This window comes from Rhineura floridana, chromosome 4, assembly GCF_030035675.1.
Source record: "Rhineura floridana isolate rRhiFlo1 chromosome 4, rRhiFlo1.hap2, whole genome shotgun sequence".
NCBI classification, from domain to species: domain Eukaryota; kingdom Metazoa; phylum Chordata; class Lepidosauria; order Squamata; family Rhineuridae; genus Rhineura; species Rhineura floridana.
In genome coordinates, this window is record NC_084483.1 from 57,932,203 (window position 1) to 57,945,419 (window position 13,217).

The 13,217-nt window shown below is 41.2% G+C and overlaps 2 protein-coding genes across 8 annotated transcripts in view; one reads left to right on the forward strand and one right to left on the reverse strand.

Annotated features, from left to right (window-relative positions):
• The window catches only part of LOC133383081 (uncharacterized), a 66,277-nt gene that overhangs the window by 51,121 nt on the left and 1,939 nt on the right, over positions 1–13,217 (reverse strand). For both annotated transcript variants that reach the window (XM_061623084.1, XM_061623083.1), the window contains exon 2: positions 427–505. In XM_061623084.1, the coding sequence (XP_061479068.1) occupies positions 427–505 (79 nt within the window). The remainder of the gene's footprint in view (positions 1–426; positions 506–13,217) is intronic.
• COL19A1 (collagen type XIX alpha 1 chain) overlaps positions 1–13,217 on the forward strand; it is a 358,502-nt gene that overhangs the window by 25,659 nt on the left and 319,626 nt on the right. For all 6 annotated transcript variants that reach the window (XR_009762166.1, XM_061623076.1, XM_061623078.1 and 3 more), the window contains 2 exons: positions 1,653–1,721; positions 2,214–2,313. Coding sequence is in view for 5 of the 6 variants with exons in the window: in XM_061623076.1 (XP_061479060.1) it covers positions 1,653–1,721; positions 2,214–2,313 (169 nt within the window). In the remaining variant the exon portion in view is untranslated. The remainder of the gene's footprint in view (positions 1–1,652; positions 1,722–2,213; positions 2,314–13,217) is intronic.

The following is a 13,217-nucleotide window of genomic DNA, read 5'->3' on the forward strand; positions in this document are numbered from 1 at the left end:
AAGGCAATAAAAAATAAAAAAACATATTTAAAACAATCCCTATGGCAAAGCTACTTAACTTGCAGAAATCTTTGAAAAGAACATTTATGATCTAATGATTTAACATTTTTCCAAAAGCACAACAGTATTAACTCAACATTGTGGCAACAACCATTGCCTTCTCAGTGAATGACATTCACTGTTGGCCTCGGTTGCTTTCATTCTTGTCTAATGTTTATAAATTAAACATTACTTGCAAATTCCCAATTTTAAAAAAAGTTCATACAAATATAAAAATAAATATAAAAAAGCACAAGAGACATGATACATAAACTTTACAATATTAATAATGGGAAAACACAATTTAAAATTAATATTAAATATTATTGACGGTTAACCCAAAGGTAGTAGTTAGAGTGTTTTTGATTTCAGCAAGATAGCTATTACCTGTATGTAATTCTCCTCCACTGAAATCGAATAGTTGGGATAGTTCATGTCCACTGTTGTGTTTTGCTTTATTGACCAACTGTTGAATGATATTATAATTCAATTTTTAATTACAGCATGAGGAATACACTTTAGACAACATAATTAAATACAAGATGTAATATAGTTTCCCTTTCTCACTCTCCCAAAATCTCTCATTACACTATATAGCAATAAAGTGCTGACATTTGGGACTGGCAGCCAGTCCCATAACTGAACCCTTTACCCCTGTATAGCACAGCAAAGGGAGATTTTGGGGAAAGAAAAAAAGCTGTGCTTCTCTCTGCTTCACTCCAAAAGCATCTCTCCTGTGAGCCCTGAACAGCACAAAGCTCTTGTCCCAGACTGGCTGAAACCCAAGTACTATTGTTGGGGCTGGGTTTGTGTGTGTGTGTGTGTGTGGTGCTTGTGCATATCCATTCTACTTCCAATATACTGATATTAAATTTATTTCCCCAATTTTGCTTTACAGATTCAGTTGCATTAGTAGTATCCAGTAAAGTCTGTTGTTTTCTCAATACTCCATAAAGGTGGGTGGGGGAGGGAAGGAGGCAAGGGAGGGAGGGAGAGAGAGGGAGAGAACTCCAGATACTTAAAAAGGTATTATTTCAGGCCTGACACATTTTTGAATAATCCTTCAGTGGCACCATAAAGTGGGATATAATGGGATATAAAGATATTTAGCATCATAGTATGTGAGTGAAAAACCAAAGTAATCAAATATATATATTTACAAAAGCTTTAAAAATAGATGAAAACCTACTCCAAGAACAAATATATATTATTTTAAAAACAGAACAAGGATCTAAAAACAGAACAAGCCTCCCCCAAAACCAAATAAATTCTGTTCCTTCTCCGCAGTATTCCTCTATATTGCTTAGCCTTTTAGATTGTATAATTATTAATTAAATATTAATATAAGAAAATCCTGAGAACATTGATTAAGAATAGCACAATACTTATGCACCAATTCTTCATGGCCTCTGCACAAGAGGGCTTCTTCAGTAATGCATGCTGCTATTTCCTGGTGTCATGCACGTGGATGGTACTCTGTATAAATGAGGAATAGCCATTTTGCATGAAAACATCTAGTTATTGTTTTATAATACTAGTTTTATTGTAGTGAATAGTACTGTAATCTGTTTATTTTTTTCTAAAATATTAGGACATTTTTTATTCTTTTGTAGCTACTACATGCCCAATGTTGAAAACAGAAGGACATCAGTTTAACCATATCTACGAAGAAGTTGTTTCAGGTGAGTTTTCTTTAAGGGAAAAAAAAAGGACTGTCCAAAATTAAGTAAGGATGTAGAAGAGATTTTAATGAACTGCGCCTTAATTTTTTTAGAAATGTGTTTTCATTAAAGCAGAACTTTTTATTTCTGAGAGTCTTAGCTAAGGCACTTACAGTCATCTTTCATTGCTTGTTATAATTAGCACGGAATTACATTCATTTCTGAAGAGCAGCACTTTTATACTCATTTATTCAGATGGCAAAAGGAAACAGCGAGTGCACTCCTCAGAGGTTGCCAAGTCAAGTGTTAAGGGAATTTCACACTTAATATACCATCTACAGAGAAAATGAGATCTGGACATTTCTGTGACCAAAACCATGGGATTTGAAATAGTCTGTCAATTGTTAGTCCAGCAAAACTGACACGTTTATGGCACAAATCAATAATTTCCTCCAGCCTTGTTAAATTGCATTAAATGAGCAATAAATGATACCACTCTATCATATTTTTCAGGTTTTGATTTAGCAGAAAGCTTCTCTTTGAGGCAGTCTTCATGTGGAGTTGGAAAACCTTGTTTTAAGTTGGGGAATGCACCTCTTATCAGAGACTCTCTGTAAGTAATACATTATCCTTGTATAACCATTTGGAATCCCCAAATAGTTCTCTATATTCTTCTTGGCTTTTTTCCCTCACGTTATTTTCTATGTGTCTCTTCATTTTGCATACCCATATCGTGAATTTCCACTTTCTCTTTTCTGCACAGATGAGCTGCACCTTCCGCAGAATTTACTTATTGTTTCAGCCATGTAAAATAATGATTTTTGCAGGAACTTTAGGTGGTTTTGTGGGTTTCTTCACTTCTTATTCCCATAAAATGAAATCATTACTAAACGGTGATGGAAATAAAATGGCTTTATATGCGAAATACCCAGAATATCCTAAAAGTGGATTCCATTTGTAGGACTCTCATGCAATAATTAGATATCTTTCAAAGTAGGTAGAGAGGAGCTTATGCGCCAAAAAGAGGATGAGTGTTTCAAATCTAAAATGTTTCCATGTGAATGACCATCAAAATGATGAATTTCAGTGTCTCTTTTCCCTTGCTCAGTACGATTCAGGTTTCTGTTTATATCCCCCACCCTGCAGTTCAGTTCAGTTGTACTTTTGAGAACGGACACTTAGAAAGGCTATGAACAGGCTGTTTGTTTGTAAAGTATTATTTCCTTGTACTGTGAAAGTTTTATAAACCTGTGTTATTTTCTCCCATCCCCCAGATACTGTACATGAATGATAAAGGAAGAGAGTATACCCATAGTTTCAATCCTGGGAGGTATGCATACATAAACCCAAAGGCTTTGCAGATTTTCCTGTTCAAAAGTTGCCACCCTCCCCCACCCTGAAGCCCCCAAGCTGCTCTTTAAACATCCCTGGGTACAAAGATGTGGTTTGGGGAGTTTGGTGCAAGAGCAGTTTAAAAGGGCACTGTTATCAGTCTGCATACAATATATTTTTCCTCTTCACACAACTTGAGAGCCAGTATGGTGTAGTGGTTAAGGTGTTGGACTACGACCTGGGAGACCAGGGTTCGAATCCCCACGTAGCCATGAAGCTGACTGGGTGACCTTGGGCCAGTCACTGCCTCTCAGCCTCATGAAAACCCTATTCATAGGGTCACCATAAGTCGGAATCGACTTGAAGGCAGTACATTGACATTGTCATCAGTCTGCATACAATATATTTTTCCTCTTCACACAACTCTCGTACCAAATTCCCAAACTAATTTTTTGAATCCTCTTTTAGAGTTTGTGGATTCTGGTAGTGAAGCAGCTTTTGATCAGGAAAATCTGCTCAAAATGAGGATGTACTCGGATATTGTGTGTTCATGCACCATGTTGAATTGCTGCCGCTGCAATTTAATCAGGCTAGATTAAAAAGAAAGAAGCCTAGGAATTCAAACATCTGCCATTAGAACATCTTCATCTCAGTTGCCTGGGTTCTGTGTGCTCAATATTTTTTATTTATTTATTTTGTGGCTGCCTTCTTCACTTCCTATGCTGTTTCAGATTATGGGGCTTTAGACGCAGCAGTGTAGTCAGATGTAACATGACATGTATGATCATCTCTTCTCTTAGTAATTGTAAATAGACCCTGGGTATACTGTAAGTGGCAGAACGTCGGTCTCCCCGCTACAGGAAATGAAAGAGTATCTGATTAAGCTGACTTGAAAGTGTCAAGTAGCTTGGCAGAGATCCCCTTACATTTCACTCATTCAGCTATTGCATGAGTGAGTTGTAAACTATACTGTGCCACTTCTGTTGTGTGATGCCATTTTATTTTTCAATGGGACTTGCAGCTATCAATATATTTGTAAATATGGAGCTTTCCCAAGCTGAATATAGAAGTAAGTTATTTTCTTATGTATATGTGTCTGGAAATAGAGGGTTGTAGTCAAGTCCCACTCAGAGTAAACCCACTGAAATTAATGAACTTTAGTTAGTCATGTCTATTAACTTCAGTGGGCCTACTCTGAGAAAGACTAGTAATGAATACCAGCCAGAGTTTAGGTGAGGTGCTTTTCTCTCTGTATCTCTTCAGGGTTTTATTGCTGTAACCTTTTCCCCCCTGTGGCAGGATGGCTCTCTGCACACAGTCTTCTTAATGCGTTGTGTAAAAAGAGCAGACGTATCTGGCACCTTGAATACTACAGATTTATTGTAGCACAAGCTTTCGTGAACTCTAGCCCACTGAACAAAAGCTTATGTCCTAATAAATCTATTGTATTTATTTATTGGATTTATATCCTGTCCTTCCTCCCAAAGATGTCGTGAGCTTTGGTTAGTGCCAGTGGGAGCTTTCCTCTCATTGCAAATGGCAGGCCCAGGGCCTATGATGAGGATTGGAACCATGGCAGGAGTAACCAGTCATGGCCCATCTTTGCCTATGCTATGATACCAGTCTGGTTTCACATACACACACCCCACTATTTGTTATAAAAAAGGGACATACCCATGTAAATTATACAGTCACAAGAGTGGCTGTATACTATAGTCAACATGGATTTTTCACATTCTGCAATGTTAAATTGGAAATACACCCATGTCATTCTGATGCTTCCCATAAGCTCATTTCAAAACAAAACCTTACAAAACTTATAGTCCTGAACTCAGAAACGCTTGCTTAACAACACTCTCAATTTTCATGGCGATACACAAAACGGTCAGAGAGAATTGAGAGTTAAAAGTCTAAAAAGAGAGAGAGAAAAACAGACCTTTTTGGACTTTTTAATTTGCTGAAATTAATTAAAAATCAGCCATGTTCACAGAGTACCTGTAATCCTATTACTGACCTTGCCACATACTCTGACCTTCATCTTCTGCAGTTTAAAAGTTAAAAAAAATGCGTGGCTGATTTTTAAATAATTTAAGAAAATTAGTCTTGAACTCAATGATAATGTTGGGCATGCTCAGTAAGAACCAACTGTTAGTGTTCTATAAGTCAGACTCACAGCTGCTTGGATTGCCTAATCAGGGGGCCATGCCCACTCCAGACCTTTATTTCACTTGAGACAGTCATGGCTTCCGCCAAAGAATCCTGGGAAGTATAGTTTGTGAAGGGTGCTGAGAGGAGTCTCCTATTCTCCTGACAGAGGTCCAGTGGCCAGAGTGGTTTAACAGTCAGCTGCTCTGATTGAAGCTTTGTGAGGGGAACAACTCTAGCAACTCTCAGAACCCTTCACTAACTACACTTCCCAGGATTCTTTGGGAGAAGCCATAACTATCTAAAGAGAAATAAAGATCTGGTGTGGATGTGGCCAGGGACAGCTTTGGTTTAAATTTGGGTGGGAGGCTACATGTGCCTGCCGTAGAATAAAAAGGTTGGGGAAACCCTGAAAAAGAATGATACTGTTCACAATGTCTTCCTTTTCAAAAGCATGGGGCTTCCCCTCTGCCCAGTGCCCACCCATCCAATCTCCTCCCCTCCCTCCCCCTCCCCCTTCCTGCCCTCCTTCTCCCTTCCCTCCAGTTCAGTTTCATCTATCCTAAGCATGATTACACAGGAGTAAATCCCACTGAACTCAAAAAGCATGGAAACGATTGAACCTCCCCTCCCCTCCTTCCTATTTCCTCCCTCTTGCTCCTTCCCTCCCCCCTCCTCCCCCTCCCCATTCCCTTCCAATCACCTCCTTCCCCCTTCTCCTCTTCCCCCTCCTCTCTGCCCTCCCCCTCCTCCTCCCCCATGGTCAGTTTTACCTATCCTCAGCATGATTGCATGGGAGTAAATCTCATTGAACTCAGAAAGCATGCAAATGATCAAACCTGCCCTCCCCTCCTCCTCCCTCCCATCACCTCCCTTTTGCCCCTTCCCTCTCCCTTCCTTCACCCCTCCCCTTCCAATCCCCTCCTTCCTCCTCCCCCTCCTTCTGTTCCCCTCTTTCCCCCTTCCTCCTTCTCTCTACAATCCCGTCCTCTCCTCCTCCGCCATGGTTTGTTTTACCTATCCTAGCCATGATTGCATATGAGTAAATGCCACTGAACTCAAGAAGCATGCAAATGATCAGACCTGCCTTTTCCCTCCTTCTCCTCTCCTCTCCCTTCCTCCTCCCTTCTTCCCCTCTTTCTTTTTCCTCTTTCCCTGCCTACTCCAGGCCTCCCTCCCCATGGTCAGTTTTACCTATCCTAAGCATGATCACATGGGAGTAAATCCCACTGAACTCAATAAACATGCAAATGATCAAACCTGCCCTCCTCCTCCCCCTCCTGCCTGCTCCCACCCTCCTCCTCCCTTCCCCATCCCCTGTGGTCAGCTTTACCTATCCTAAGCATGATTGCAGGGGAGTAAATTTCACTGAACTCAATAAGCATGCAAATGATCGATCCATTCTCAGCAAACTTGCACAGGATTCCATTTCTTACCTCCTGGATTAAAAAGCAGAGAATTTCACTAATCGGCAAAAAATATTGTGGTTTAAGAACGTACCTATAGCCACCAGATATTTCTATCAAACTTTAAAAATCAGGGAAATTGGGCAGCTATAGTGAATGCACCAGGGGAGCAGGAGACCTGAACTCCTCTCTGAGATATTGGACTGCCCTACAAATTTGTCAAAATGCAAACACAATTTGGGTTGGTCTTTCACAGTCCAATCCACTTCCTGTGTAGCTTGGACGAATTTTGGTAACATATGCCTCTGAGTCCCATTCTGTCATCTTGTTTTCTTCCTCATTGCTCCAAGGCCGTTCCAGAGGACTCGTGACACAGCCTTAGTGCATATAGGCAGCCTCTAGCAACAAACAACTTACACAATCAACAAACACTTCAGAAAAAAGAAAAGCTATGAGGGACCTGTTATTATACATCAATGAATATGTAAATAACATGTATTACAAAGCAATTTGCATATTTATGTTTTATAAAACGTGCATGTAAAAAATTAAGATGAAAAGCAGTCATAGCAAGAGCGCATAGCATGGTGGGGGTGAATAGGTGGATGGAAACAAATCTGCTTGATAGTTCATTTTCAATGGATTCCTCTGACACCTCTACCTCAAAGCATTATTGACAAACAATATACAACTAAAAGTTAAGTGTCAAACGCCCCCAGATGTCCACCGCTTTTGCCCAGGGCCTAAAGAACAGCAAGGAAGAAGCAGGGCAGGCCTCCTTAGAGAGAAAATGCAATTATCTTGATACCACTGTTGAGAAGACCCACTCACCAGTAGCGGCTGTTGGCTTCATGTCAGTGAGGCAGTGGAATCCGCTCCAGGTTTTAATCTAAACTTTCAAGGAGCTGTCCAGGGTGCTGAAAGCTATTCCTAAAATAGGTTTGACATCTTGGATAGCTCTTTGGAAGTTTGGACTAAGACCTGGAGCAGATTCCACTGCCCCACTGACATGTATCCACCAGCCACTACTGCCACTCACTGTATCACTGATGGCAATGAGACACAGAACAGAGCCTACAATGTTTCCAGTTGGTTTATGTGGGACAAGGTAGTCCTCCAGCTATGGGTCTCACATCTGGATGAATTACTTTGTACTTTCCCGCTATTTGACTTTTATATTATGTTTGGTGATTAGTGAGAGAGGATAGCAATTATTTCGGTGGATTATAGAATCTGTCAGAGAAAAGAGACCTATTCAAAGGCCTTGGAGATTACAATCTGATATATACCTCAATGTCCATATACATAATATTTTTCTTAGGCTGCCATCGGACTTTAATAGTGCAAAGACAGCCTTCTAAATGCTGCAGGGTCATGGCAGCGGTGGCAGGGCAGCAAATGGATGAGGGAAGAAGGGAGGCTGGTGGGTGAGGTGGTGGTGGTGGCAGGAGGTTAGGCTGGGCTACGCTAGGCAGCTGGGAGGGCTAGGTGAAACTGGGGGGCTGGGCTAAGTGAGGTGGGCTGGGCTAGGTGAGGCGTTACGGCAGCCTTTCCCAACTAATGGGCCACCAAATGTTGTTGGACCACAACTCCCATCAGCCTCAGCCAGCATTGCCAATGGTCAGGAAAGATGGGAATTGTGGTCCAACATCTGGTGGCCCACTAGTTGGGAAAGGCTGAGTTAGGGGGACTTGATGAGGCGAGGCAGCACGGGTGGTGGGGACCTTGGTAAGCTGTGGAGGAACAGGCAAGGCAGAATCCCTTAGTGTTTGACACATGTGTAAGAGTTTCTCAACTAACAGAAGCTAACTCCATCTTTTATTTAAAATAAGTTAAAACCTTATTTAACTATAACTTCAAGTAAAGTTCAGAAATCTATTTTTCAGATGGATCACTTTTGCAAAACAGGTTTTGAAGTCTCCTTAGAGTATTATCTATTAATTTATATTTATTGCTTAAAACCATAGGTCATCACACTATCAAGCATTAAAACAGGAGGTGGGAGATAGACATAATACAACAAATATGGTGAGAAATAAAACAGAATCCAGCATAATACTACTTAAGAGTATTAAGGAAATTCGTGTCTGTCTCTCATAGTTATACAATAGCCTGGATGCCCTCTCTCAAGTGACACTTGAGAAGCCATTTTCACTTATTCTGCTGTCAACACTGTGGTTTTCAGTTCCAGCACTGAACAGATTAACAGCACATTAATCTCTGTTTAAAAGGATGTTGAATTTAAAACTATTAGGTGGTTGATCATTTTTTGGTTAGCCTGTACACTCAGACAAAAAAAAATTAAAACCAAAATGAAAGGAGCAGTAGGCAAAGCCTCAGTTTGATGCTACTGTGGACACTTATGCATTGAAAATTTACACACAGTTAGCACCTCCTTAAACTGAAAAGTGTCTTACTTTCGTTCAGAAGGAGTCCCTGCTGTCAAAGTTGCTTCTCTGCTGGGAGAAAAGTTATGTGGTCCCCACTTTTTCTGGTTCTCTCCCTATCCTCCTCCTTTGCAAAGAAACTATGGAAACTTAAACACTGCAGTTTTATTAATACTTAGCACTTGTGTCTTATCTTGGTTAAGAAGGGGTCCCTTTTGTCATAATTTTTAATGGGGGTTCATGACAAAGAAACGGTAGATTACTCAGAAGCAAGCCCCACTGAATTCCATGAGGTTTGCTCCCTGATAAGTATGTGCAGGACTGAAGTCTGAATTGGTTAATCTTAAAGGTGCAACACAGGACTGTTAACATGGGTCCTCATACATTTCCAGACCCATGGGAAAAAGTTTATTCCCCTTCCCCACCTTATTAACTTCTAGAGGGATATGAAGTGGACTAGGACCTGGGAGACCAGGGCTAAAGTTAGCATGAAACTCATTGTGTGACCTTTGGCCAATCACTGTCTCTCAGCTTAACCTACTACATAGGGTTGCTGTTGGGATAACATGAGGGAAAGGAGACCCATAAATGCCACCTTGAGCTTCTTGGAGGAAAGATACAGTGGATATAAATATAATACTGGTAAATATGGAATAAACTAAATAAAAAAGTCTCTCTCCAGCCTGCCTGCTCCCAATTTTGTATTAGAGGAGGGGATCCAGGCTTGGAATGATTTAAAAACCTTAACCTAAAAATCAAAGAAAAAAATCTATAAAACAACCAGGATATTCAGGCCTACAAACATCAGACTTTACATATAGATCCTTGGTAAATCTAATGTGTGACTGTCTGCTAGGACAAGCTTGCTTGGGTGGGATGTGCAGGCAGGGTGTAATCCATACTACACTGAGTTCTCATCTGAACCATCAACCGCACCGTTCTACTTTTTGTAATAACATTTTAAATTTGCAAAAGTGCCCAGAGTCAATCTGGAGGGACCTCTTTGCCACAGCTGAACTTGTGGATTAGGAATAGCTGAGTACTACAGAGACCTGATTGGCCAGAGAAGAGTAGATTGACAGAAATGTTTGCAGAGCCTGCATGAGTTCAAATAGAAGTATAAAATGTGTGTGCGTGTGGGGTAGAAAACAGTGTGTGACTTTAAGATTTTGGGGGGGAGGGACTTAAAAACTGCTTGACATTCTGTTGCGAGAGCTATGCCCTAGTAGCTCCATGGATAAGCCTCCACTGCCTCCAACCCTCCGGTGCAGGTTTGGGGATGGTGCAGGGCACATGTGAGGGAAGGAGACGGAGGGATCCCTTTGTGCTTGTTGAAGTCATTCTGCTAGCACAAGAGGTTAGTTGAATATTCCCCTCTGTGTATATTTCACACTCTCAAAAGCAATAGTACGATCAATACTGAATAAATACCTGTCATTTAGGCTACATTTGTTTATTATGATAAGCCATAGTTTAGTATGGATGAGCCGCAATGAGCCTTAGGTTCACACACTCCACCCTCCCCTCTCTTTCCTCTTGGGGCTGGGAGGAGTGCCTCCGAAAAGTTTACTTTCAATTTTAGTTAATCATAATTTGTCATGTCATCTGGACCTGGAATTGTGGTCAACAATATGTATGGCTAATTTTAGCAAGGCAACTTCAGCAATCACAGTTTAAAGTTAGCTTGTTTGAAACTAACCTTAGGTAATGAACCACAATTTGTTGTGTTGTTTTATTTATTGTTATTTGATATTTATATTCTGTCTTCTACAATAACAGAGCAATCCAAATCCGGGGAGCTGGCAAAAGGGGGACTGGCAGAGGAGGAGCTGACAGAAAGCTCTGCGGGATCCTTCTCCTGTTTGGGAGCTGCCGCCCGGCTGAATGCCAGCTCCGTCAGTAGCTGGGCGCACGAGCCAGCTGGGAGGGGTGCCAGCTCTGACAAAGAGGCCTCCCAGAGAGTAAGCACTCCCTGTAGTCCACAATGGAAATTTAAGAAAATAACTTTACTGTGCTGGCCTTTTGGCTGGCAGAGTTTGCAGGGGGGATCGGGCAGAGCTTGGAAGATTACTTTTAAAAAGTAATAAATTACAGTTACAGTTACATGGCCAAAAAAAGTAGTAATTACAGTTACAATTACAATGGCTCTGAAAGTAACTGATTACTTTAGTTTTTCTCAAAAGTAATCACTACAGTTACATTTCAGTTACTTTTTTAAAAAAAATCTACAAGGTGCTGGCCTTGGCTGCTGCACATCTCAGTAGCCTAAAACAACATTAAAAATAAACACACACATACAGAGGTAGTAGAATAATACTTTTTATCCATAAGATAGCAATGGTGGTCTCTCCGCTGGTAAGGGAGGTGGGGAGGGAGGCAGAGGCCACTACTCAGATCTTTGCACGTCAATCCAAGTGCAACCCCCCTCCCCCCCCTACTCAGCCAGCCACCATAATCTCTCTCACTCAACCACCTCCCGGACCCTGCCCTGCCACCAACTAAGGGACACTCACCCAAGCAAACATTTTCCCCTGAGATGCAAAAAAGTTAAAATACTGCAAATGCAGCACAGTAGCCAGAGAGGGTGGTGGAGGCCACTTTATGTGCCAAGTGCAAACACACACACAGACACGTTGTCATCTTTCACCTCCACAGTTCTTTATCTCCATTCTGCTTCTGCCTCCTTCTCCTCCTTTATCCATGTTCTTGCCCTCTGGCTCCTTTTCCCCTCCACTCCATTTTTTAAAATTGTTTTCTCCACTCCACCCCGTCTCACTCTCCACCTCCTCCCTTGTCGCCTCCTACCCACCCACAGATCATGACAATAATGAAAGTTAAAGAGGAAAGCACAAAAGCAGGACGACAGCTGAACGTCAAGAAGACTAAAATAATGACAACAAAAGATTTATGTAACTTTAAAGTTGACAATGAGGACTTTGAACTTGTCAAAGATTATCAGTACTTCGGCACAGCCATTAACCAAAATGGAGACAATAGTCAAGAAATTAGAAGGCTAGGACTGGGGAGCGCAGCTATGAGAGAACTAGAAAAGGTCCTCAAATGCAAAGATGTATCACTGAACACTAAAGTCAGGATCATTCAGACCATGATATTCCCAATCTCTATGTATGGATGTAAAAGTTGGACAGTGAAAAAAGTGGATAAGAGAAAAATCAACTCATTTGAAATGTGGTGTTGGAGGAGAACTTTGCACATACCATGGACTGTGAAAAAGACAAATAATTGGGTGTCAGAACAAATTAAACCAGAACTGTCACTAGAAGCTAAAATGATGAAACTGAGGTTATCATACTTTGGACACATCATGAGAATGTTGGAAGTGGGGCAAGAGCAACTCCTGTTTTGTTCTTTTGTTTGTGTTCCAGAAGGGAGATAGAGCAAGGGTCCTCCAGATGGATAGGCTTGTTTATCTTTACCTGTGATGCTCTGACTGACTTCCTTCTGTCGCTAGACTATTAAGTCTTTAGGGAAGCTTACCTGCCCCTCCTCCTTCTGCCCTTTCCACTTCCTTCCTTCTCTGTCTCTGCTCTCTCTCCTAGCATGGGGCTAACTCCTGCACCTGGGTGTTACGCCTCCAACTTAGCTAGTTAGTTAGAACTAGGTATGCCTTTCTATCTACTATGTATTTCTATAAATAAACTAGCTTTTCTTATTTAACTAAGTCTCAAGTCTCAGTGATGCTGATGCAGGGTAAAAGCCTGCTTTCTTAGGTAAACGCACACACACGCTGGCACACTTGCATTTCAACATCTGCTGTTACTCTGCTGCTGCTGCTGTGTTGTTTTAAACTTAATTAAGCACACAAACACAGCGCAACAGAGAAGACATGATTCACTAGAAAAGACAATAATGCTGGGAAAAACAGAAGGGAGTAGAAAAAGAGGAAGGCCAAACAAGAGATGGATTGATTCCAAAGGAAGCCACAGACCTGAACTTACAAGATCTGAACTGGGTGGTTCATGAAAGATGCTATTGGAGGGCTCTGATTCATAGAGTCGCCATAAGTCGTAATCGACTTGAAGGCACATAACAACAATGGTTTGCAACAGGAGTAAACATTCAGTTGTACATGGTAATACTGGAATGTAGCTCAGCCAGTACAGATCATAATTCTTGGACGGCTCTTGTTTCTGCCTATCTGTACTTGTCATCAGAAGAAAGTTGCTTGATGTCTAGATCCACCGTTGTTGCCACCTTTATGGACTGCACTGTGGAATTTTGGCTTC